At 43.3% G+C, this 27,248-nt stretch overlaps 2 protein-coding genes across 2 annotated transcripts in view; both read right to left on the bottom strand.

Annotated features, from left to right (window-relative positions):
* Window positions 1–818: 818 nt before the first annotated feature.
* Window positions 819–13,530, bottom strand: LOC310987924 (protein NLRC3-like; the record flags this gene model as incomplete). The annotated part of the gene is made up of 5 exons (XM_083974393.1): window positions 819–852; window positions 3,446–3,619; window positions 3,711–3,853; window positions 6,529–8,303; window positions 13,476–13,530. The coding sequence occupies 5 exons, from the start codon at window positions 13,528–13,530 to the stop codon at window positions 819–821; spliced, it is 2,181 nt and encodes a 726-aa protein (XP_083830519.1).
* An 8,108-nt stretch (window positions 13,531–21,638) lies between these two features.
* Window positions 21,639–27,248, bottom strand: part of LOC310987545 (uncharacterized protein) — a gene marked incomplete at both ends in the record, with an annotated part of 181,470 nt that continues 175,860 nt past the window's right edge. The window contains 2 exons of the mRNA XM_083973855.1: window positions 21,639–22,195; window positions 22,796–22,842. Of these exons, the coding sequence (XP_083829981.1) occupies window positions 21,639–22,195; window positions 22,796–22,842 (604 nt within the window). The remainder of the gene's footprint in view (window positions 22,196–22,795; window positions 22,843–27,248) is intronic.

Here is a 27,248-nt window from a genome sequence, read left to right as displayed (position 1 = left end):
ACTTTTGTCCAATGTGGTACATGTGCCGGAAAAAAAATGGCCACAGATAAACATTCCACTTCTTAATAACCATATATAACTTTTTAATGTAAACAACAAAAGACAGTAAGAAAAAAAACACCATGTAATGGGTGAATATTGAACTGAAAAGTCCACGGTGTATTCCACAGTGATTCAGTCCTTTGGGGACATGTCTGCAGTGTATTTGTGTTTATGTATGTGTGTGTGTGCAGCTGCAGTCCACCTGTATTTTAACTGATTCAAGTCCCTGTCCTCAGTATCCTGTTCTTCAATACGGCCTCAGCCCTCAGCAAAATCCACCTTCACCTGCTGCCGCAGCTCAGGGAAAAAAAAAAAAAAAACACCGGCGTGCTTCATGGCTTCCAATGGCCGCCTTTCATTGTGTGCTAACACAACAAAGTGTGCAATACGCATGCAAATCGTCTTTGCTACTTTTGCTCACAAGCGTGCGCTCTTTTGACCATTCGGCATTGCATGAGGTCCGTCTTTTCGGCTTGTTAACATTCAGTTAATGAGATGAGTGACACACAGCTCGCACACGGGAACAGGGGGCGGCATGTTTACATTTTCAACCAATGGGAAATCGAGTGACACTGCTTTTAGCCAATCATTTTTAACCAATCTTTTTTTTTTAAACCGAAAGTCTTACACCATTGGACGATATGCAGCGTTGCGTTCAGGTGCAACTCCAAAAAGGAGGACAAATAAGCGTCCGGCTTGAGGCTGCGCCGGACGCCGGACAGGGCATTGAAAATCCGGACTGTCCGGCCTAAATCCGGACACCTGGTCACCCTACATCAGACTGTGGCTTTCTGCAGACCTGGGTGAAGACTGTGATCACGCACGCGACAGAGTGAGAGAGAGATGGCAGCTTGATTGGGCGTAGGCAGAACCAGACATGAAGGCATCTGATTGGTTTTTCCTTTTCGGAGCGAAAAGCATGGATTGGTCAGAGTTTTGTCAGTCCTGCAGCTGCCACAGAGGTCTGATTGTTTTCGTTCCTTTTTCTGAATAGATAATGTATTGACTACTCTCAGGATAGAAGGACCACTTCACCCAGTATAACAAAAAGTGTTTCTGAACATTACCAACCAACTTACAACCTAACTTTAAACCAGCTGCAGCTGAAATGTTTCCTGATACACTCTGAAATAAAGTCTGATCAAAACATCTGGAGAGTCTGGCCTCATCCTCATCCCCGCTCTAAGCGTCTGGGGTGGGCGGGAGCGGGGCGGGAGTACTAGCGTCAGGGGCGGAGTGGGGCACCAAAATCTACCGGGAAAATTCTGACCGCACTGGCCCACCATCGGCCCAACCCCCCCCCCCCCCCCCCCCCACACACACACACACACCATTTACATATTTCTGTACCGCTCACCGCTCAATGAGCTATGTGTCATTCCATATGGCAAAATATATGAGTGCCAGAAGCAAAAAGAAAAAAAAGTGGGTGAGACAACTTAATAGAGGGTCTGGGGGTCCTCCCCCAGAATTTTTTTTGTAAAGGCTACACCATTTCCCATATTCTGGTGCATTTTAACCAATACATCCATGATTTTAACACATTGTTACTTTTTCTAGCTAAAAAAAAAGAAGAAAGAAATTACAGAAATACAGAATGTGAAAGAGCTGCAATTAGTGCCTCCCAAGCAGATTTAGCCTACTTAACACTGCTGACCATAAAATTACATCCAGTCATGTTTACTCCTTTATTTCCCCTTCTCAACTAGTCTGCAAATTGATTTTACTGACAGCGCGCTGCAAACGCCACGGTTTCGTTTCGGGTCTTTTCCTACTCACCAACATGCTTCGGTGCCCATGGAGAAGACAGAGCAGGCTGCTGCTGTGATGTGAGAGGTTCCGGCTCGTAACGGTACCGCGGTCCGCGTACCGACGCCCCCTGGCCCACTTACAGTAAAGCACGGACTGTGTTGTCTTGTTAAATTAATATAACTTATAGATAACGTAACACACGGGCAGGACTGATAAGGTTTGCTGGGTAGCTTCCGTGAGTCGATCTGTTTTTAGCCGTAGCCGCTAGTTTAATGATAACTTTAACAGTGATGCTAACGCATTTCCCATTTCCCATGAGGCTTTGCACCATTCTACATTACTTTAAGAACAAACAAACAAATTAAATTGCTGGTTGTTTTATATTTTGTGGTCATGAAAGTTCTGTAACATTGAAGTAAAATAATTAGATAAAGATAGGAGGCCAAGCAAAAATCATTTAGTAGGCTGGATTGATGAGAGTCTGATTCACTATCGCAACCATGAGTGAGAGGTAGAGAGACATGAAGGGGTACAAATAATGGGTGGACTTTTATTAAAGTGTAGAGCTTGGAGATTATCATTGGGACTTGTAATTATAGTTACTTTTAACTCATGAGCACCACATGGCCACGCAGGGCAGCTTGCGGGCCGGCTCACTTGGGTTTATTGGCCGCCGGCCGACCGGGAAATCTCCCGGTCCTCCCGATGGCCACTCCGCCCCTGAGTAGCGTTGACAGACAACCCCATTCAGCCAATCAGCAAGTTGGTGTAGTGACGGGGCTTTGCACCAGTCGGTCCCTGATTGGCCAACGTGCTGTGTCAATCACAGCGGGCGACGCTGATTGGCTCGGCCTTCTGAGGGTTTCAGTCCAAACGCTTAGAATGGGGATGAGGCCAGACTCTCCCTCAGAATGAAATGAAATGTAGTTCCGGGAGAGGCGGGTTTACGAGGCTGTACAGAAATGGCTGTTTGTCCTGTTTGTCGCGCCGAGTTGTCACGAGCTGCAACACGAGTTTACCCGAGTGAGGAAAACGAATTTGATTGGTCGTTATCGAGCGGGCGGGATATTCAAAGCTTGGGGCGAGCCCAAGCTCTGTGTGTGTGTGCGTGTCTCAGACGTTTGAATGACAGACGACGGATCCAATATCAGTGGCTGGTGAATCGTGTACAGGCTGACGTATAATCCGTGCGCCTGCATTATCCAATGCGAGAAAAAAAAATACACACTTTCATCCCGGATTTACTCAAAAATAGAATTTTGCACAAAGTTTGGCCTACAACGTCTGAAAGATGAGTTATCACATTAATTGTATGATCCAGAGTGGGCTCAAATTCAGTTTTCTTTTCTGTACACCTTTAACAAAATTATCAAATTATGTGGGTTTCATTAACAGCAAAAATTCATTTTTACTTTTTACTTTTACTTTGAAAGTACATTTCAGAGCCTGTACTTTCTTACTTTTACTTGAGTAAAGGAGTTGAATCAGTACTTCTACTTTTACCAGAGTATTTTTTTACACATGTATCTGTACTTCTACTTAAGTACAGAATATGAGTACTTTTGCCACCTCTGGAACGGGGCCATAGAAAATGTTACAGCTCCTCCTCCTCTATCAGACAGTGTGTGTGGCTGCAGCAACCCCTCCATACCTGAGAGACTCCAGTCTCCAGTCTGGATCCTCCAGTCCAACAGACAGCAGCTTCACTCCTGAGGCTCCTGGATGATTGTAGCTCAGGTCCAGCTCTCTCAGATGGGAGGGGTTGGAGCTCAGAGCTGAGGCAAGAGAAGCACAGCCTTCCTCTGTGACCAGACATCCTGACAGACTGAACACACACAACAACACACAGGAAACCACTGTCAACACCTGGAGGTGTGTTCAAGTGTAATCAGATAAACAGCTTAATGGATCCTCACCTGAGAGTCTCCAGTCCACAGTGTGAACTCTCCAGTCCACCAGACAGCAGCTTCACTCCCGAGTCCTGCAGGTTGTTGTTACTCAGGTCCAGGTGTCTCAGATGGGAGGGGTTGGAGCTCAGAGCTGAGGCCAGAGAAGCACAGCCTTCCTCTGTGACCAGACATCCTGACAGACTGAACACACACAACAACACACAGGAAACCTCTGTCAACACCTTCCGTCTATTTCAGAAAGCGGGATTAGTGGAAACTCTGAGTGTGCTGAGCCTGAGATGAGGAAACTCAGAGTTTTCCGTTTCAGAGAGCCGGATCAGCGTACTGCTGAGTCAGTCACTATGGCAACATGTGCTGTGAAGCAAACCTGCTCCCTGGCAGGTTTGATCCATCTAAACCTAAGGTTGATGCTGAGCGTGGAGCAGGAAGGAGAGACATTGTGTCATTTAGTGAATGAAGTCATGGATGTGGAAGTGAAACTTATTTAAAGGCTGTAGCAGAGCGGATCATTACAGTAGAGTCTGTTGGAAGATTTATTACCTCTATAAAAGATAGCTACTGTTTAACCACACATTGTGGATAGGCGATAATTCATTATCATCAGAGCAGATTTTATATTTATATTAGGGTCCGACCGATACGGATTTTTTGGGGTCGATGCCGATTACGATAATTAGGGGGAAAAAAATCTGATAACCGATTAATCCGCCGATTATTATTAGCCTATTTTTTAATTAAGTTTTAAAATTGTATTACTATAATAATATATCTATATATTATATAATATATAAATTAGGGCTTCCTGGTCGACCAAAAAATCATTAGCTGACCAAAATTTCATTGGTCGATTGGTCGCAGGAAAAAAAACATTTGGAGCCCTGTCTTGTCAAAATTAAGTCAAAATCAATATGGGCTTTTATTTTGAAGGGCCAAATACAGGAAGTCATGACACGTGATACTTTTTTGTTGTTGTTTTTTTTTACACGGCACGGCGAGTCTCTCTCTCTCTCTCACCGGCGGTCAGTCTCACAGCAGTGTCACGGAGCAGAGACAGGATAGTCCCCGCTCCAGTCAGAGTCCCGCAATGCTCCACACCGCGGACACCCCCACCCGTCACACAGCCTCAGCACAGTCACTCACCCTCATCTAGTGTGTTTATTGGTGATAAATGATCATACTGCCGTGCCGGTATATAACGGTAAAACCCGACCCCGACCGGCTTGTTGAATCTCGGACCCAACACGGCCGGAGACGAGCATTAATGAATTAATTCACAACCCGACCGCGGTAAAAAAAAAAAAAAAAAAAGGGAAACAGAAAGCCAGTGGCAACACTGGTTTTGAGACAGATCAGTCACTCTGCTTTGTGCTGTGACTGAGGTGGTAGTGGATGGAGTTTGTCATGAGGTCGGCGCCGGTGCGGGGGAATCTTTTCAAAGTAAAACCAAGTTTTATTCCCTGCATTTTATTCCTGAAAATATCGGCGACAATCAGCGAGTTTTGGCCGATTACCGATTAGTCTCAAACGGGCTATAATTGGCCGATTTAATCGGCTCTCCGATAAATCGGTCGGGCCCTAATTTATATTTCGTCATTACATTCTTAACAGCTTTTTAAAAGTATTCATTTTATTCATTTTTTTCTTTTCTTTTCTTTTTTACATCAGAGACAGTGAACGCAGCAGCATGACAACGGCTCAACGGGCTGCATATCGCTCTGTTAGCCGAAAAGACAAGACTTTGCAGGTTTTCATGTGGGACAGTGTGAACAGAAATTGTTATACATGATATTGAAGATACAGTGAACCTCTGTCGGCTGCTCTGTGTCCATAGCAACTATAACACAGTCCCCCCCCCCATTTTACATACTGGACCTTTAATATATTTGTGTTATACTTTTTTTTTTTTTTAAGTATATTTTGGGCATTTATGCCTTTATAGATAGTACAGTTGAGACAGACAGGAAACAGGGAGGCAGAGAGAGGGGGAATGACATGCAGTAAATGGCGCGCGACGCGGGACTCGAACCAGGGCCGACTGCAGCGAGGACTGTGCCTCTATACATGGGGCGCCCGCTCTCACCACTACACCACGTGACGCCCCGATTGAACTAATTCTGATCACCTGTTCTGAAACCAAAAACTCAAGAGTTTTCCAGTTAAGGCTCAATCAACCCTGAGCTAGGGATTTGACTCTGAGTTGGTTGAGCCTGCTTCCTGAAATGGACCACTGCTGTGTCATCAGTGTCAACAGATAAACAGCTTGATGGATCCTCACCTGAGAGTCTCCAGTCCACCAGACAGCAGCTTCACTCCTGAGTCCTGAAGTTTGTTGTTACTCAGGTTCAGGTGTCTCAGATGGGAGGGGTTGGAGTTCAGAGCTGAGGCCAGAGAAGCACAGCCTTCCTCTGTGACCAGACATCCTGACAGACTGAACACACACAACAACACACAGGAAGCCACTGTCAACACCTGCTGCTGTATTCAAGTGTCATCAGAAAAAACAACTCGATGGATCCTCACCTGAGAGTATCCAGTCTACAGTGTGGACTCTCCAGTCCACCAGACAGCATCTTCACTCCTGAGTCCTGCAGGTTGTTGTTACTCAGGTCCAGGTGTCTCAGACTAGAGGACTGGGAGCTGAGGACAGAGGACAGAGCTTCACAGCTTCTCTCTGAGAGGTTACAGCTGCTCAGTCTGAAGAGATGATCATGAGGAATTAAAGAAGAAAATAATTTATTTTCTGTCCTGTTTAAAAGACAGAAGTGTTTTTGATGAATATCCAACTATCTCTCTACACTTACAGAGCTTTGTTAGAGGCTTTGACCACTGGCAGCAGCCTCAGAAGAGCCTCCTCTGAAGCAGAGTATTTCTTCAGATCAAACTCATCCAGATCTTCTCCTGATGACAGTAAGATGAAGACCAGAGCCGACCATTGACCAGGAGACAGTGTATCTGTGGAGAGATGTCCTGATCTCAGGGACTGTTGGATCTCCTCCACTAGAGAACGATTGTTCAGTTCATTCAGACAGTGGAACAGGTTGATGCTTTTCTCTGCAGAGGGAGTCTCTTCAATCTTCTTCTTGATGTACTGAACTGTTTTCTTATTGGACCTTGAGTCACTTCCTGTCTGAGTCATCAGACCTTGTAGGAGATTCTGATTGGTCTTCAGTGAAAGACCCAAGAGGAAGCGGAGGAACAAGTCCAGGTGTCCATTTGGACTCTGTAAGGCCTCGTCCACAGCACTCTGGTAGAAAGGTGTAGATGTGTCCTTAAACACTTGAGACCAACGAGATGTTGTTTGTTGTTGTGACATCAGGTTGAGTCCAGAGTTGATGAAGGTCAGATGGACATGAAGAGCAGCCAGAAACTCTTGAACACTCAGATGGACGAAGCAGAACACCTTGTCCTGGTACAGGCCTCTCTCCTCTTTAAAGATCTGTGTGAACACTCCTGAGTACACTGAGGCTGCTCTGATATCGATGCCACACTCTGTCAGGTCTGATTCATAGAAGATCAGGTTTCCTTTCTGCAGCTGCTCAAAAGCCAGTTTTCCCAGAGACTCAATCATCTCCCTGCTCTCTGGACTCCAGTGTGGATCTGTCTCAGCTCCTCTATCATACTTGACCATCTTCAGTTTTAGATAAACCACCAGGAAGTGGATGTACATCTCAGTCAGGGTCTTGGGCAGCTCTCCTCTCCTTCTGGTCTTCAACAGCTCCTCCAGAACTGTAGCAGTGATCCAGCAGAAGACTGGGATGTGGCACATGATGTGGAGGCTTCGTGATGTCTTGATGTGGGAGATGATCTCTCCGGCCTGCTCCTCATCTCTGAACCTCTTCCTGAAGTACTCCTCCTTCTGTGGGTCAGTGAACCCTCTGACCTCTGTCACCATGTCAACGCACTCAGGAGGGATCTGATTGGCTGCTGCAGGTCGTGTGGTTATCCAGAGGCGAGCAGAAGGAAGCAGTTTCCCCCTGATGAGGTTGGTCAGCAGCACGTCCACTGAGGTAGACTCTGTCACATCAGTCAGGATCTCAGTGTTGTGGAAGTCCAGAGGAAGTCGACACTCGTCCAGACCATCAAAGATTAAGACGACCTGGAACTGATCAAAGCTGCAGATTCCTGTTTCTTTGGTTTCAGAGAAGAAGTGATAAACAAGTTCCACCAAGCTGAACTTTTTCTCTTTCAGCACATTCAGCTCTCTGAAGGTGAAGGGAAACGTGAAGTGTATGTCCTGGTTGTCTCTGTCTTCAGCCCAGTCCAGAGTGAACTTCTGTGTTAAGACTGTTTTCCCAATGCCAGCCACTCCCTTTGTCATCACTGTTCTGATTGGTCGGTCTCTTCCTGGTGGGACTTTAAAGATGTCTTCTTGTCTGATGGTTGTTTCTGGTCTGTCTGGTTTCCTTGAAGCTGTTTCAATCTGTCTGACCTCATGTTCATCATTGACCCCTCCAGCCCCTCCCTCTGTGATGTAGAGCTCTGTGTAGATCTGGTTCAGAAGGGTTTGGTTTCCTGCTTTAGAGATCCCCTCAATCACACACTGGAACTTCTTCTTCAGGGCAGATTTGAGTCTACGTCGACAAACTGGAGCAAAATGTTCTGAATGAAAACACAAGAAATCAGACCAATAAGAAAATATAACATGATAATAAATAACGACTATATGAACATGTTTCCCTCCATGTGTTGATGTCAGTGAATGTCTCATTTGTCCATCATGTTGAATCTTTACAGAAATCCTCTTACTGCTCTGCAGACGCTCAGCCAGCTCCTCCTGCTTCCTGCTCCTCAGGAGCTTCACTGTGATCTTCTCTATCGCCTCTCTGATGCTCCTCTGTTCCTCATCCTCACCGTCCACCACCTCCTCATCCTCCCTCTGACTCCCTGAGCATTCTGGGTAATCTGGACTCAGAAACTTGTGGATCTTCTTCAGCTCGTTCTTCACAAAAGTGACCATGTTCTCCTCCAGCAGCTGGAACAGAAACTCTATGAGTGACAGCATCAAACTAAAACCTGACAGACTGACAATCCACTGGTGTCAAAGTGCAGCATGGAGATGATTGTGAACACAACAGATGTAACAGCAGCTGTTGGACATGTACCCACCATAAACATGGAGTCCAGGTGTGTTTGATGCTGCTGGGCAGACTGACCACTGGGAACCTCTGAGCTCTCCTGGTCCACTCTGTGGAAGAATCAGTGTGAAGTGAACATCAGTACAGAGAGATAATACAAGATGGACTTTATATGTCCCCTGAGGACGTTCACAACAGACAGAGACACTTTGATTTCAGACCTGGCCCAACAACACGTCGTACAAACTGGTTCATTTCTACAATAACCTGAGTCTGACTGTCAGTTACAGCTTACATCTGATCAGCTGATCCACGTCCTCCTTTAAAGTTAATGAGCCGATCATTTGACCGGTCGCTCTTTAAAGACAGACAGCTGGGTTCAGGACAGTCTGGTCTCTGCTGATGAATCCTGAAACAGCAACACAAATGTTAAATAGTTTTAGATTTTCAAAAACAAAAAAGAACACAACAAAAACATGAACCCTAAAAAACACGTTTGATTTGTTTCCTTATTCCTGTAAATAAACCTAAACAACGATCATGAAAGATTTATTCACCTCAGAAAATGTCATTTATCTCTTTGTTTTGTTCTGTCGATCAATGTTTCTCAAAGTGTGGTTATTGAGTGGGTCGCCAGAAAATGTATTTTTTTTTAAGAAGTTTTTTTTTTAACTATGTATTTCTCTAATTTTTTTTAATCTCAAGCCATTTGCCCCAATTTTAACATACATTGAATAAAAACCTAAGGTTCTTCAGTCTCAGAACAAACATTTGTGTATTTCTGGTGTTTGCTTCATAATTTTGTCCATTGGAGGACCGTGGTCTAATTTGTGTCTATTTAGGGGTTTAGAGAACCACTGTTGTAGATGAGTTGAAGTTTCTATCTTTACCTGAGTTTTGCTCATTCTCTCTCTCAGTATTTATGGACGTTTGTTCGTCTGCTCCTGTAAAAAGCAGCTGCTGAGGTTCTGCTTCAGCTCCTGTAACTGATCTGATCCTCTGTCTCTTCTCTCTGTGTCTGACGTCACTCTGAACTCACTAGAAATCACTGATCGGCCCCTCGCCCTGTTGCACACCTCAAAGCTGCCACCAGGAGGCGACTTGATGCAGCCAACATCACCATGTTCCTTCTACCAGGTGGAAACAAGACCATCAACATTTAGAGTAAATGAAAAGATGATTTTAACCCAGTGGTTACTTCCTGTTTTAAGTAGAAGGTGCTGACACATTTCCTGTGGCTACTGGGCTGCACTGTGAGAATTACTGAATATTAACATGTGGATGTTCAGGCAGGGACTCTTTACTGCAGCTGGACAATGTCAATGTGTGTCTGAGTCTTTTTGACTCCACAGGAAGAACATTCAACAGAAACTCAAAAGCTTTGAAATTTAGTTTTATCTTACATCTGATGAGCTGATCCACGTCCTCCTTTGAAATCCATGTACCGGCCCTTTGACATGTTGCTCTTTAAAGACAGACAGCTGGGTTCATGAGAGTCTGGTCTCTGCTGCTGGATCCTGAAACAACAACACAACTGATAAATGTGCATGTTGGAGAAAAACTGATGAAAAATATCTTAAAGGGACAACGAGGAGTTTTGGAAAAGCGAAGCGTTTTCACACTACATTTATGAGCCTCCGCGCGCACCGTACATTTCTTTGACCGGGCGCAAGGCGGACTCATGTTTTCATTCATCAATAATTAAAGTCAGAGGTTCAAAGAGGTTCACATACCACCGTAGTTCCGACCATAAACGGCGATGCGGCTGCGTTATTCTCATGATTCGCAACGAAGGAAATGCTGGTCGGCTCGACCAGCACTTCCGCCACCACTAATAATAACAAAATAACCATAGAGACAGAGCGATATATTTATCGAAAATGGGCCCATTAACAAGTGTGGGTAGCGGAGATTCATCCACATTAACGTGAGACTTTTTTATAACCGAATAGAAACTCCTCGTTGTCCCTTTAAATCTTTTTATAAACACAACTGACTTTTAGACCGTTTTAATTCTGACCTTTGACCTCTGGTCTGGCCCTGATGTCCCCCACACAGAGTGGTTTTAGAGGGAGGGGCTCCCTCCTCTCTGTCCTCACACTGATCCATGCTGCTGAGGTCACATCCACATCAGCTCACACACACTTTGTAGCTTCACCTGCAGAGGAAACACACATCATTCATGTGCACAGCAGCTCACATGTCCATCATGTCTCCAGCTGCTCCTCCACTGATTGGCTCTTCTTCTCTGCTTCATATCAGTGTCAGCTGAATGCAGTCACACAGCAGTGAGGAAGAGGAAGCTGCCATCAGCTGCTCTACTTCTACTATCAGTCCACTAGATGGCGTCATGAAGCTGCAGTGAAGTGAAGAGCAGCCCAGCAACATGATCCATGGACGACTGTTTCCATCCACTGACACACACAAGGACTGAGATCCACTGAGTTGATGTGACACAGTCTCTGTGTGGACAGCGTCCCTGTAGAAAACCACTGGATCAAACAAGCTACAGCTGATTGTTACACACACAACAACTGGGCCTCAACTTATTTGACCTCACAGCTCCACTATCACAACAGTCAGTCATTTCACTCACACTGGAAATTCAAGGAGAGAAAAACACTCTCCAGATGCCACTGACACTTATCTCTGTCAATCCATTTATCTTCTGCTCCATCAAATGTCAGAAAATACAGATGATGCATTCAAGTTCCTCTCAGTCTGAGGCCACGTCTTCAAATGTCTTGTTTTGTCACAGCAACAATCAAATAGACAAAAATATTCAGTTTACAGTCAAATCAAACAGAGAAAACAAGGACATTTCAGTTTGAGCCTGAAAAATGAAGATTTCTGCTTGAAAAATGTAAAACTGTTGCAGCTCTAAAAGATTCTTCAGAACAATATATGATTTGTGTCCAATAATCAATAACTCAGAGTGTTTGCTGTGTGTAATCACAGACTGGTGGGGACACAGAGACAGTGTCAGTACTGATGATAGGCAGTAACTGTAATGATCAATAGACTGTAGCTGCTGAAGCAGGAGCCTCTGTGGTGTTCACTGTCTTTCTGAACATCATCTTAAAAACCCTGTGAGCCGCTCAGCCGCCACACTGAGTCCACATCAGTCCTGTAGTGTAAATCTAATGACAGACCACTCACCACAGACAAAGTCACAGCTGTACACAAAGTCTCCAGCTGCACACAAACATCCACTATTATGCTCTGTGCTTCTGCTCTTACCGACAACATCCACTCAACATGGCGGATGTCACGGTTCTGTCGGTCCAGACTTTACAGTTACAGCTCTGACTCAGCTACAGTAACATTATAGTAACACAACGAGAAGTCAAAGTGCAGAGAACTCAGGTAACAACAGGTGTTAACGAGGAAAACATTGAAACTGTTCACCTTACCTTCACACAAGAAAATAAACTGCGACACAAACGTTGGTCAAAAGTGAAACTATGAAAGTTGCCTCACCTGTTTGACGTGACGGCGTGCTCTTACCTGTAGACTAACCTGCTCTACTGCTCTTTGCTCCATTTCTGTCAGTTGATAAACAAGTGTGTAACTCTGCTATATGAGCACGTTGGGGGTTAAAAAAAAAAGACACTGATGCAACAGTGAGACCGTTAATTCACAGCAAAACGTAGGCCTATGCAGGGAAGACCTCCTACCTGTCCCCCGTAACACAAGGGCAGGCAGAACCGAAGTCATAAAGTAAACCAAACATTTCAAACAGTGCACCACAAAACATCCATACAAAAAAATACTACAAATGATTCTATTAGGCTACAAACTAAGTTAGATTCATAACTGTAACAATAGGCTATCGCACAAAATACAAAAGCAGTAGGCCTAGCACTATAAAATAATATAATACAATCAATTGTATGGTAACAACATAACACCCCTGATCAAAAATAAAATAAGCATGAACACAAGGTTACACAAGTGAGAAATCCAGCTGCAACCTTGAAATTACAGTTGAAAACACAGCGTCGTTGAAATGTTCAGCATTTGTCTATTTTTGTCTATGTGCATGTTTTCTGAGGGGCCACTGAACTTAACTGGGTAGGTTTAGTAAAAAAAAAAAAAAGATCTCTTTGGTGTTTTTCATTGTTACTTTTCCTTTACTTAAATCGGTAACCACTTTGTTAAAGCTTTTATTTTGTTAAGTCTTTGCTCTATTACAGACCTTTTATTTTGAAGTTTTCCGGTAGACGTCTCTTTTGTCGGCAGTTTGAGTTTCCCGGGCTTCAGACAAAGGACAGTGATCAGATCTGACTCCACAGTAAAGATCTTCGTCATAATTAAGCTCCTTGCTGTGACAGGAACAAGGTATTGTGTGAGTTGAGTTTAAGTGGTAAAATGTGATTTGGTCGATTTGATATTAACAAAGTGTTTTAATCTATGTTGGTTGGCAATGGTGCTAATGTTAGCCTGCTAGCTAAATGTACTGATATTCCTCATGTCCCAGTGATGTAAACTCTCTAGCTGCTCATGCTCCTCTTATGTCACACATTAGTGTATTTTAATGTGTCTGGTTAATGTGGAATACAGATTATATTTGACTGTCTTTTTTAAAAAATCTCAATTACAGTATTGGTTAGCTTTTACAGTGTTTTAAAAGAGTTTATTTTAAAATCAGGAGGTCAGCTTCTGGAAACATCAGTGTGCTTCACCATGGTCTGACTGGAGTTTTCTTCAGTAACAGCTTCTCCTTCATCGATGTTGGCGATAACCTCCATGAAGGGTCATGATGACAGAGAGTCAACACAGCTGCTGCTGCTGCTTCATCACATGCTGTCCACGTGGATTCATCACCCAGCACATCTTCCCACGTGTCACAGCTGATCTACAGTGATTCAGGCAGCGTTCACACTCAACACAAAGGTCAGAGACAGTCACATCCACCAACACTGAAACACAACTGTGAGTATTGACCTATTAATATTTATTGAGTTTATCAACTTATCAAGACGGTAGACTACACAGTTGATGGGTTTCTGAAACTGAAATGGTCTGGGCATCATCAGATAATCAATAATTCAACAGGTAATGATAGAAATGCGCTACATGTAATCCATTATTATTATTATTATCACATTATTAAGCATTAGTTAAAGGTTGAATATGGAGAATCTCTATTAAAAGCCATAATTTTTCAAAAAAGAATACCCCCATGGGGCATTTAGAGGAATAAAGAATAAAAGTATTGCTTTTGGCATCAGAATAAAAAACAAAAACGTTCAAAATGGTGCATCTTTGGTGTTTGACAGTATCTTTTATATGGCTTTTATTTAGATTTTTTCACTCTTGATATCCTTTTCTTGTCTGTGCCCTGAGCTACTGTCTCTGTCAAATGAGAATGCAAATGAGACACCATGTCTCAGTGAGAGTACCTGTATAAATAACGGTTAAATGAAAAATAAAAATAAAAATTGAAAGGGAAAGGGAAAAGGGGAAAAATTAGAAAACGCCGAATTTGAACATTTATTCTTTTTTTTTTCTTTTCTTTCTTTCTGTTAAAAACAAATTGACCAAATCATTTTGTTTCTAGTCTTTGGTTTAGAATTAAAAACCAGATATCCATATGAATATGGTTTTTGGTTTTAAAATAAATAATGGTAAAAAAAAAAAAATGAATAAAACAAAACAAAGAGGGCCCAATTTCTATTGAATTGCATTTCTTGATTGTGACACCAAAAACCTCCTATTCTCTTTGATTTAAAATTAATCACAGACTGATGTTTTTAAATAATGATAAATGATTGATTATCTGATGAGACTCAGACCTGAAACAGTGAACATTTAACACTCACCTGTTCATATTACATCATTATCAATGTAACGTAGTGCCACCTAACAACCACAAGGGGTCAGGGCATGAACATGAATGAACACTCATATGAAAGTGCTGTGTTCAGGTAGAAGGTCACATGACCAGGCTGGACTGCAGGCTCACGTCACTGTGTTTCAGAGTTCAGTGATTTCTGGCTCTAGTCTGAGCAACATGACTGGGAACACAGTCAGTCCACTGTTGAATAACCATAATAACTGTAACCTACAAACTACATGAGTGTAGTAGTTAGAGGAGAACCTTATGGGTCAAGGTAGGAGCCAGCCAATCATCTTTAGTCAAAAACTACATATGACAGCTAGTATCATATATCGCCGTGACGACAGGACGTTCGATCTGATGTAAGAGAGGTGAGATTGTCCCTGATACACACGGATGCAACAAAGGATGTAAGGAGCCAACAGAGCAGCAGAGAGAGGTGAGTTCACTATTCACTACTATTAATGATGCACAGTAGAGTCTGTTGAAGAGCAGCGACCATGTCAGAGATTATAAGAGTTTTTATTATAACGACTATCAGAACTGCTCGCCTGTTGCATATACTGAAAAAGCTGCTGACTTTCGGGGTGACCTCCGTGTTATGTGGCCCACTGAATATATCAGTAGTGTAACTCCCATCATGCCACTGGGCTGAGCGAACGGCGTTCTGGATTTGATGCTACGTTTTAATGAATGCTATGCTAGTGGATTAAATGGATGAGTAATAAGACTTTTACAGGAACCACATGGGGCTTTGGACCATGGATTTTCATAAATGACAACACTGACAAACAACAAAGATAATGTTCAGTAAAGTAAGACGTGTTAAATCTACAGTCACTGATATTGTGGTTCGTTTGTTTTAATCAGGAATCAGTGTTTAGTTGAAACTGTTTCCTTTTTTTCTAACACGTGAATATTGTATGTAACGGACTACAACTCGTCAGATGAAATTAGTGCGAGAGCCTTACTTTCTGACCTTTTTATGTTGACGCATATATTCACACAGTACATCTGCTTGCAGTTCTATATATCTCCTGTAACATTGTGTAGACTTCAGTCTATTTTTCACTGTTCTCCACATTTATCTGCTACAGTCAGGATTGGTGGTAAGTATCATAAACTCTTTCATATTTATTCAGTCATTGTCATTGTATATCGTTAAAGTAGAATTAGTGTAAAAAAAAAAAAAAGTCTGATTTCTGTTAAACTCAGCCACATGTAGTCTGTAACAGCCAAACTAATGAGCTGCTCCTGTAACATGTATTTAAAGTGTATGTGGACTAGGGGTGGCGTTTAGCTCACTCTCTCTCTCTCTCTCGATTATCCTATCAATAAAAGGCAATAAAAGCCCAAAATATATACTTAAAAAAAAGTGTATGTGGACTGAAGGACACTTGAATTTTACCACGGAGACAGTTTAAGACATTAAATAATGTGTAATGTAATGTGCTTGTTGTGGACTGATGAACAGGTGGTTAACTTCAGTCAGGATGAGAAACTATCACATACAAGTACAAAATACTGACATGTGTCCGCACTGAAGTATCAAAGAATTTCCTGTTCATCACACACACAATATTACAGACACATGGACAAAGTAACATAAGGAAGGTAAGCTACAGTAACAACAATCAACATGTTCCCAGGTGAACTGAACCATATACTATGACAATCATCTATCACTGACATAAAACACTCAGTGGATAACTTTGAATGAATCAGATGATAATTATTATTATAAACAGTTATTGGTAACAGCTATAATAGTGCTGTGATGTCACTTATTGTCCAGCAGGGGGTTTAATACAAGTAGATACATCAGGAGGAAACCACTGGAGTGAAATAACCAAGTCTAACTGATCTCCAAGTTTCAGAGAGATGTGCTCTGGTCACCATGGAGACGATTTGTGCACTCAAAAGGTGAAAAGGTCAAGATGAAGGAGAATGTGTGAGCAATGGAAACTCCACATACACACAGCAAGAGATGAAGTGAAGACATAAACCACAGAGTCAGATCTGAGCTCTCATAGAAGAACCTCAGAGGTAAGGAAGAATTAAAGCAATACTTACCTTTCTGGAACTTTTGCACATTTCTTTGTCTAAGTTAAAATGCTATTAATAATCTGATGATACATTAAAATGTAAGAGAAACCCAACAGGGTTAAAAACTCATCATTTTTTCATTCTCATATAATTCTGAGAAAAGTCTGACCAATAATATTATTCGGTCCGATTAATAAGATTTGACGAGCGACCGAACCTACTTAATATGTAATCACTTTGTGCACCCCTCTCCTCCTCTCCCCCCTCCCGACCAGGAAGAACGCTTATTGACAGAGCAGTAGCAGGACACAGAGAGCAGAGGAGACTAGAGTCACAACACACAAGAAAGAAGGTTTTTGGAAATAAATAGTTTTTTAAAAGACCAATAACTGCAGCCGCAGCTGGTCGCGGAGTTTCATGACTGATATTGTAACGTTGATAGTGATCAGCCCCGAGTGATACGTAAACACAGGAAGTCAAAAGCATCCAGTGCTAACGGCTAGGCTACTGTTAGCTCCCTTAGCTCTGTGAGTTCTCAGCGGTCCGGGCCCGGTTGAACTCCGGACCGGCGCGGCTCGACTCGGCTCGGTCTGGATTTATTTCGGCCTGAACCAGCGCATCAGGTGGCGCTGGTCCGGCCGCCAGCCCGGCTCGTTGAGAACTGTAATCTGTAACAATCACTTCCCCTGCGTCTCCAGTAGCAGTAGGCTAACAACAGTTTATTATAAAACTCATCAGTCATCATCACTGAGTCCGTTTATACGGTTTAAAACTCCGGTGTTGTGTTTGTTTGTGTTGTTCCCGTTTCACTCGCGTTCCTGTTCTGTTTACCGTTGCCATGCCAACGCATGCAGCAGGGAGGGAGGGGGCTCGTGGAGATGCAGGAGGAGGGAGAGGTGGGTGGGACTTGTGAGGGAGGTGGAGCTGTTGATTTTCAAATGTTTGTGCTGTGCTGAGTGAAATGCCAGATCGGTAAGTATTGCTTTAATCCACATTTATTTTGAAATGTGAAACTTCCTGTCACCTTCCAGTGACACAAGAAGAAAAGTAAATGTGTGAATCAGTGAGCACAGAAATCATCAGTGTTGCCCACAGCAGAGCGATCACTGACCAATGAGAGTCATCTATGGAGTCCATATATGGATCTCCTGATGAGTTACAGCCAGTCCACCGACTCCATGGCTCCATCTGCAGCAGCCAAACCAACAGTGAAGGAAGCTCATTATGAGACGCTGCTGGAGGAGGAAAGACTCAATACATCCCAATGAGAGTGACGCTGAGAACACACTTCCTGTGTTGTGTGTGTGTGTGTGTGCATGGTGGCTGCTTCACTGACCTGCAGCACTTCTGTCTCTACACACAGTTTACAGGTGAGTGCAGTGTTTGGTCTCTTTTCAGGACAAATTCATTTCGACTCCACATTCAGCAGCTAAAACAAATAATTTATATTCTCTCCATTTTGTGACATTTTCACATTCAGCTGAGACACTAACAACTAATGAAAGGTGTCAGTTTAATGTTGGTGTGATGTCAGTGTGACATCACAAGGTGTTTTCCTATTAGTTTGTAGTTTTGTGATTCATGCAAAACTGCTGATGCACAGGGACAGTTTTTCATCAGCAGTCTCTGCATTTACCTCTAAAACAACTCTGTCTGGTAACGTTGTGTTATTATCTCATAGCGTGGTGAATGTGCAGGTCACAACTTGTCCACCAGAGCGTTTTGGAGTTGTTGGATTGTGTATTTGATGAGTTTGATGAGGGAAACCAAGAAATCCCACTAGCCTCCGTAGCGTAGCTCTGAGCAGCTCACGGCTCTGCTCCGCTGTTCTAAAAATAGCTTGCACCGACAATTAAAGGTAACGAACCTACTGCTATGACTATAGGGATTACGGCAATGGGCCAATTTGCCAAAATTTTGAACTATCCCTTTAACTACCCATCCGATTATTCGATTATCAAAATAGTTGATTAATTCAATAATCAACTGTTCGATTAGTTGATTCATTGTTGCAGCTCTAATCATGTATTGACGGTGTATTGGTGAGTGTGGTGTCAGAAGGTGAATCCTCCTTGTCCTCGGTCCAGGCGTCCTCTCGGCGCTGTTGGACCAGCAGACGGCTTCCTGTTCGTCTGAGCAGCTCAGAGTTTTATTCTGTGGCGACGCGGTCGTCCAGCCCGACGTCAGCCCGGCGTCGGCGTGTCAACGGGCCGCTCAGGTAGCTACTCGCCGCCGCCGCCGCCGCCAGCTGCCTCTTTCATCAGCTCTTGTTAACCTTTCCCATATTCCATGTTATAAACTGTTTGTATACAGTATAAACTTGTCTGTATACGACATCTACTGCCTGTCCTGGGGGAGGGATCCCTCCTCTGTTGCTCACTCTGAGGTTTCTCCAGTTTTTCCCTTTTAAAGGACAATTCCAGGTGAATTCAACTCGGGGGTGTATGTTCCTATCATTTTAGGTCTAAAAGAAGGAATGTGAAGATTTGCAGTTTAATTGCTCCTGTTTTGTGGTAGTTGTGTCTGTCCCCGCATCGCCACGGCAGCAATGAATGGGAGTGGATGTAAGTTCTGCTGCTTAGGCTGTTTACATCCCTCAAAGCTGCAATTTTTTTCCACGGACAGCGTCAGATGGCTCCTCAAACATGCACTGAGAAGTTTATTTACTTAAAGCAAGCCGACATGTTTGTAAAACTCGATCTAATTCAAAGTCTCCCAGAGTCTCGCGCGAGACCCAAGTTGATGCGCTCGGTGTGTTCAGGTGCAGTGGGAAAGCTACCGTTTGTGTCATAAACACAGGAATATCAACTCTTGACTTGCTTCAAGTAAAAAAAAACTTATCAGCGCATGTTTGAGTCGCCACCTGACGCTGTCTGTGGAAAAAAATTGCGGCTTTGAGGGATTTAAACAGCCTAAGCAGCGGAACTTGCATCCGCTCCCATTCATTGCTGCCGTGGCGATGCGGGGACAGACGCAACTACCGCAAAACAGGAGCAACTAAACTGAAAATCTTCAGATTCCTTCTTTTAGACCTAAAATGTTAGGAACATACACCCCCGAGTTGAATTCGCCTGGAATTGTCCTTTAAAAGGGTTTTCCATGGAGTTTTTCCTCAGTGGATGTGAGGGTCAAAGGGCAGAGGATGTTGTTATGATGGGATGTGAAGCCCTTTGAGACAAACTGTTTGTAAAAACGGGCGATACAAATAAAACGGCCTTGTCTGGTCGTCCTCTGCTCTGACCTGGAGGTTGCGTTCACTGTCTCTCTCCTTTTGCAGAGTTTGTCGGCTCGGCTCGGTGAGATGCGGCGGAGGTTCGGCATGGTCGACAGCCCGCTCAGCTTCGTCATGGTGACGGCGCGCGGCGGCAGAGAGAGCTGCTGCGCCGCGCTGAGGACGCTGCGGTCTCGGGGCGTCGGGCCGGACGAGGCGTACTGTCTGGCCGGGGCCCCGAGGGGCCCCATGCTGTCGCTGGTCAGACCTCATTTCCTGCTCAGCGACGGCAGCCTGGAGGAGTGATGACATCACAACGTCGCATGACCTCACAAAGAAACGTTCACTGTGTCTTTAAGAGAAAGTTCAGATCGTCAGTCTGACTGAAGGTCAAAGGTTCAACCTCAGAGTTTCTGTTTATTGTTCATGATGAGGTCACTGATCGATGACCTCACGTCTGAACTCAATGCTGTTTCACTCTGATTCACTTTCACTGTTCCTCTATTGATTGGTGATTGGGCTATTGATGAGTTCAGGTCTGATCAGGTTATGATCTGTGTTTGGTTTAAGAGAGAATTAACTCTGAACTCAGAAGATTTTAGGTTAAAGCTTTAGGAAAATCAAATTATTGATTATTATGATTATTATCGATGTTTTAGTGTGAAGGTCGTCACACACAGATGGTTAAACCCAAACTGTTACATTTGTTTCTGTCGTTTGTTGCAGAGAGATTAGAGATTATGTATTTTATACATGAATAAAATATTAAAAACAGCTTTTGTGTCTGTTGGTGTGGTGTCTTGTTTTGACCAGCGGGGGGCATCATAGCCGTAACTTTGGGTTAAACATTGAGGGGGTTAAGATCTACACAAGCCCACATGAGGATTTTTTTACATGTCACTTTGTATTAATGACAAGAGGTGGTGTGATATGTGAGATGAACCTTTTCCTTTTATCAATGTAAAGGCCAAATGTGCCTGAAATCAGTTTTCAGATCAGATAAATCCTACCAGCACAGTGGTGTCCTCCTCTAGCTTTACCTCCTACCAGCAAACTAGCAACCAGCCACACATCGTCAGATTATTAAAAATAGAGCAGGAAAACACGACATGCAGAGCTAACTTGGAGCTAACGTCCTGAGAGATGGGACTGTTTTTTCACAGTGGGGCTATTTGATTAGATTATATTTCTGGTTGAATAAAAACTACATGAAATTGATTACGTATTCCTCTTTCATATTGTCTTTATTGGTAACCGTTTTATAAAAGCAACATATAAGCAATATAGCAATACATATTTCTTAATTGTTTCACATCAAATTATTTACAGGACAAAGATGAATACAGTTTAATAATTATCTCAGTGGCATGTTAACAGAAAAATCATTAGCTGGTAGGATTAGTAGCTCATCAGCAGGAAATGCAGTAATGATTCAGTAAAACCACAAAGAAAAAGAAATCACATGTAATTCATTATATTCAGCGTCTATACAACATTATGTTTGTTTCCAGTTGTGTTTATTGTTCTGTCTGTTTACCTGTGACCAGCTCACAAACAGCCTGTAAAGCTGATCATGAATCATCCATCTTTAAAGGAAGAGGAAGAAGTTTACAAGAATCATTGAGAAGAGTTTAAAAAATCAACAGATTTTAATCCATGAATGTGAAAACGTGAGTGAGAGACAGAGACAGACATGTAGAGACTGAACTGTCTGTTCAACAGTGAGAAGGTTTCTGTGACAGGAGGAGACTCTGATTCACTCAACACAGAGACACTGAGGAACCAGAACCGAGCGCAAACCCAGGATACAGAGGTTGAGTGAAGGTGGTGTTGAAGGTGTAGAGGTGGATCAGTGAGCCAGAGGAGACTCTGTAGAAGGACAGAGAGCCAGCAGGACAGTCCACATACACTGCTACTCTGTTAGAGACAGAGGAGGAGGAGGAGGAGGAGGAGGAGGAGGAGGAGGAGGAGGTGATAATGTCCATCGCTCTGTCATTGTGCCAGACGGAGTAACCACTTTTAGAGCACTCCAGACTCCAGGACTGATCGTTCACTCCAAACTCACAGTCATCACTGTTTCCTTTCCTGCTGATTCCTCTGTAACTCACTGATATATTAACGTCTCCTCTCCCCTCGACCTCCCAGTAGCAGCGACCAGTCAGACCAGTTGAAAACAGCAGCTGAGGCCACGGGTTAAATCTGTCTGGATGATCAGGATATGACTGATGCTCCTCCACACGTGTCGCCTTCCTGTTGTTGTCAGACAGTTTGATGTTTGTGTTCACTGTGTTTGTGTCGATTGTGAGTCGACAGGAATCTGATGGAGAGAACAAGACACAGCTGCAGTTATTGATCATGTGATCAGTTATTGACAGTTTGATGAAGACTCATGACGTCAGTGATGTGACAGTGTGAAGATGGTTGAATGTGCTGCTCAAAGTTTAGTTACTTTAGTTTAGTTTATTTATTTATTTCATTCATTTATCGAGCATAAAAACAAAAAATAAAATAAACAATGACAATACTGTAACTCTTGAATGAAAGGGGGCAGAAAGAAGCAAACTTATATTGTCTACCCCTTGTTACAAAGAATTAATTCACAAATTAGATAGTACCTACATCCAAGCAAAGAAGAAATGGAAGAAGAAGAAGAAAAACATCAACAAACAACGTTTACAACAAAAGTGACATAAAATAAATTGAGCGGCTGCAGCCCAGCTACTCATCATCTTAATACATTTCTATTAAGTGTTGACATGCTACATGCAGTATAGACACATATATAAATTTACTATCACATGCGCACATATACACATAAATACATCAACACCAATATCTGTATAAAAATCCATACAAACAAAAAATTTCACACATTTTTTTAAATAAGTAAGTAAAAATAAAGTAAAAACACACTTACACTTCCTCAGACCTGGTGTCAACCATCGGACTCCAGCAGGCTGCACCCTGAAAGGAGGAGGGGGGTCAGAGCAGCACGTTCTCTGTCAGCATGCACACATGGACATTACATGGCTCTCACACACACACTGTTTTATCACTGTGTTCACATGGAGGCTGGTATGTATGGATGAACACTGAGCACAGAGAAGAAGGAGCTGGAGTCTTTATCTAGTGATGTTATGTATGTTAGAGCTCAGTGAATCAGTGAGTTTAGTGAGAAACACTGAGTGTGAACACAACTTGTGTTTGTTTGAAGAAAACTCCCCAGGAAGCTGAAGAATGAGGCTGTGAGCAGGTTTCCACAGGAGCCACAGCAGCAGTGAGTGGATGAAGGAACTCTAATAGAAACCATCTGATCACAGTGACAGGACGGATCAGGATCTCAGGATCAATGACTCTGTTCTTCTCTGCTCTTCACACAGATCAGCTGCAACACACTGACTCACTGAGATCAGTCACATCATGTGGAACAAAGCAGCCGTCCTCAGGACCAGTCCTGAGCTCCATCAAACCTGTCCACACATTTTTACTGGACTTGAAGTCAGAGTCCAGAGGAAGCAGAGAAACTGTAGAGCAGAGAGAACCAGGCTCAGCTCAGAGCACATGGACTCAGACAGGAAGTGAAGCTCCAGCTGCTGGAGACTTTCATTAAGGAGCCACTTTGTGTCTTCATCTGATCTGGAGTCAGACGTGTTTGAGCAGCACACACAGTGTGAAAACAGCTGTTTGATCACACACACATTCAGCCACAAACACTGATTATTACTGTTCACTACACTCACTCTCTTCTGATTGACAGCTCCAGGCCTCTGGACAGTGATGACATCTGGATGTCTCACTTGTGATTTACTGTCTCCTCAACACAACAACAGATCTCATCAGGACAAGATCAGGATCTCAGAGAGACTGAGCTGACTATTGATCATCAATATCTGACCAGACAGAGACCTGATGGTGCCGCCTGATTTCTGTCTCTTATTTCCTCCTTGGTTGGAGACGCTGGGAGACGAATGTCTCTGAGCAGTGGACATGGTTTGATTGTTGTTGTTGTTGTTGTGTTGTTATTAGTGTGTCCACACTCAACAGGTGTCTACAGTCTCTGAGACTGTTCAGGTCAAACACTCTGTTGGTTCAGGAGCAGTTAAAGGGATAGTTCGGGTCTTTTGATATGAATCTACATGGCATCCCCATCACCAGTTACCTGCTGTTTTCCCCGGACTGCGTCCCGTGAGTGGAGTTCCGGCTGTGCGCGTTTCTCTCTCTCTGTCTGCTCGTTTTAACTCCATCTGACGAAGTTCAGCATCACATCAGGTTCATAAAGGTCTCCCTTTAGCTCTGTGCTAAAACAAGGGATGGCTTCATCACTTGTGTCATAATCAGATATGTTTATGTGAACTATCCGAGCAGTAAACTCAGTGAAACAGCTGATGGAAACGCACACAGCCGTCTACAGGCGGCAGCGCGCAGTGATACGGAGGGAGAGAAAATAGCGCCAAGCGATTGCGAGGTCAGACTTTTTCGTGGACAACGGTTTTGTGATGCAAATGTATCACTCTTTTGAACGCATATTGTTTTGAGAAGAAAAACGCTTTATTTTCGTGACCCCAGCCAACTAACCGGACTACATTCGTCAGCACCGAAACCAGACCGGAACTCCACTCACGGGACGCAGTCCGGGGAAAGTCACCGTCACAGCACGTAACTGATGATGGGGATGCCATATAGATTCATATCAAAAGACCCGAACTATCCCTTTAAGGTGCGTTCACACCGGACCTTTTATTTTTGTCGCTGTCGTTCGTGTCGCTCACAAAAAATTGCTCTGTCACTCAGCTGCAGTCATTCGTCAGTTTGGCACAATTCAACAGATCGCTCTGATGACGTCATTCAAGCGATTCAGGTGAATTTCACCTCGTTCTGAGTCCCTCTTTTGTTCCCGTTACCGCCGTTTACCTGTTGTGGAAGTCCCACAAGCGCCGTACAACGTCAAGCCGGCTTTGCCCTGCGGAACGGCATTGTCGTATTACATTTCATACGTTTCCATGACTTCAGTAGTTGTCATAGTTACGCATAGATTACGGGCAGACGGCCGGAGAGTTGGGATTTCTAATCTCGAGCGACAGAGTGATTTTTCACTCCGTCGCTCGGAGCCCCAGTGATTTTTCACCTGAGCAGTTAATCGCTCAGTTGCTTGTTTGCATTGACTTAATATGGAAACTTGTCGCCAGCGACAAAAATAAAACGTCCAGTGTGAACGCACCTTTAGAGGTTGGGTTGGAGATTCTGGAAAAACGGTCAGGCCACAGTCCCAGCCCCTTTTCTCAGACTTCTCTCTGAAGCCACGCCTTCACCTTTACACGAACATGGGTGAAGACACTGACCGTGCACGTGCGAGGAGGGAGAGAGATGGCAGCTTCATCGGGCATAGATAGAACCAGACATGAAGGCATCTGATTGGTTTTTCCTTTACGGAAAAACATGGATTGGTCAGAGATTGGTCAGTCCTGCAGCTGCCACAGAGGTCTGATTACTTTAATTTATTTTTCTGAATACATAATGTATTGACTGCTCTCAGTGTAAGCGCCATTTATTATTGTTTTGATGTTTGCGCTGATATACGTATATTGACTAGGAATGCGTTTTGAGTGTGCTTTGAGTTTTGACCCATCTGTGTTGCGGTGTGGTATATTGATGTGTTGATGAATAGAAGTGATCACCGCCGACACGTCTTTTCTTGCATTCAAAAAGGGTTTATTACAAGAAGAAGAACAGTGTACAAAAATGCCTAATCGTGGAGCATCTCTGGCCCAATATGAGATCTCTCTCTCTTGGCCCAAAGCTCTAACCTTATATACGTTTTCTAAAACTCCACCTTCTCCCACAGAAGGATATAACTGACCAGGATGGTCAGTCAAAGACAGGATCTAAAAACAGAATATAGCGTATGCCTTCTGACATTTAACCTCTTGACCAAGCTAACTTAAGAATAGATAGTGTCCAGTATCCCCAGAAACTATGACCCACAGAGATGGGTAGATGAGAAGAAACACATTTCTCAGGGTACATTCCACACTACTACTAGACACCTAATCTAAACATCTTGCTGTAAATGTATGCATGTGCCTTTTCTCTTGTAACATCTGAATTTATTTATATTTATTCCATTTAACTATAGACTGTTACTTGTTACAAATGAAGTTCCTATCCAAATGGTGACTTACTTCTGACATTTCCCTTAACTTTTAGGCTAAAAAAACACCATAAAAAACATAAGATAATTCAAGATATTAAAGCAAAAATGTTCAGGTGGAAAATACACTACAGCGGTTTGGGCTTAAGCGACTTCCGTAGAGAGAGAAGGAAGTGAAGTGTTGTTGTAAAGAACGTGTTGAATGTGTTGAATAAATGAGAGTAACAGCGGAGCGACAAAGTCGTTTTACTGTCTGCGTCAGCACCCAGCCAGCTCAACGAGTAAGCAGTCTCCTGTAATTTCTCATGAGTGGTTAAAAGAATAAGACATGAAGAACAAAGAAAACAATGTGCAACTCAGTGTGAGATGTGTTCTTGTTTTTCCTGAAGTCAATGATTATTTCTTGGGTTTTCTTTGTGTTAAGTTTGAGGTTGTTTTTCTTACACCAGGCAGACAGGGGCCGGGCCTCATCCCTGGACATTGATTTCGTCTCGTCTTGTTTTTGTCATGAAAAAAAACATTGCCGACGAACATATTTCGTCTAGTCTCGTCTGACGAAATTACCACTGATGATTACTAACCATTACTTTAAACCAGCTGCAGCTGAAATGTTTCCTGATACACTATGAAATAAGTCTGATCAAAACATCTGGAGAGACTCAGAGCACAGCTGCCAACTTAATTATGTAAGGGATAATGTATAGTTCGGAGGTTGTTATGGAGAAATAAACCCCGACAGGTTGTATGGAACCCCGACGCGAAGCGGAGGGGTTTCATACAACATGAAGGGGTTTATTTCTCCATAACAACCGACCAACTATACATTATCCCGCTTAGAACACGGCCTACAACTAAATCATTCAATAATGTAACACAAAATAATGATTAAAATATATTTTATTCGTGTAAAATTATGCCGTTGCTCGGGACGTCGGCCGCTCTGATCAGCGCAGCACAGAAAAGAGAAACTATGCAGGGTATTTACCTTATGTTTCATTTTTTTACCGTCATTAACCAGCTTCGGACTAATTGTGATGTTAGATAAACGACTTGTAACCTGTTACAGGGAGAGTGGAGGCCGGAGTCTCCTTATTTCCACATCGTGGCTGAAAAGCAAACTTTCATCAAAGCCTCTGACCCGTGTCACAGCTCCTCTCCTCTCCTGTCCTGTCCTGTCCTCTCCTCTGCGACACAAACGCACCGCATAATCTCTTGTTTATGA

This window comes from Trachurus trachurus, assembly GCF_905171665.1.
Source record: "Trachurus trachurus genome assembly, chromosome: 6".
Lineage (NCBI taxonomy): Eukaryota > Metazoa > Chordata > Actinopteri > Carangiformes > Carangidae > Trachurus > Trachurus trachurus.
This window is presented reverse-complemented; position numbering and strand designations above follow the sequence as displayed.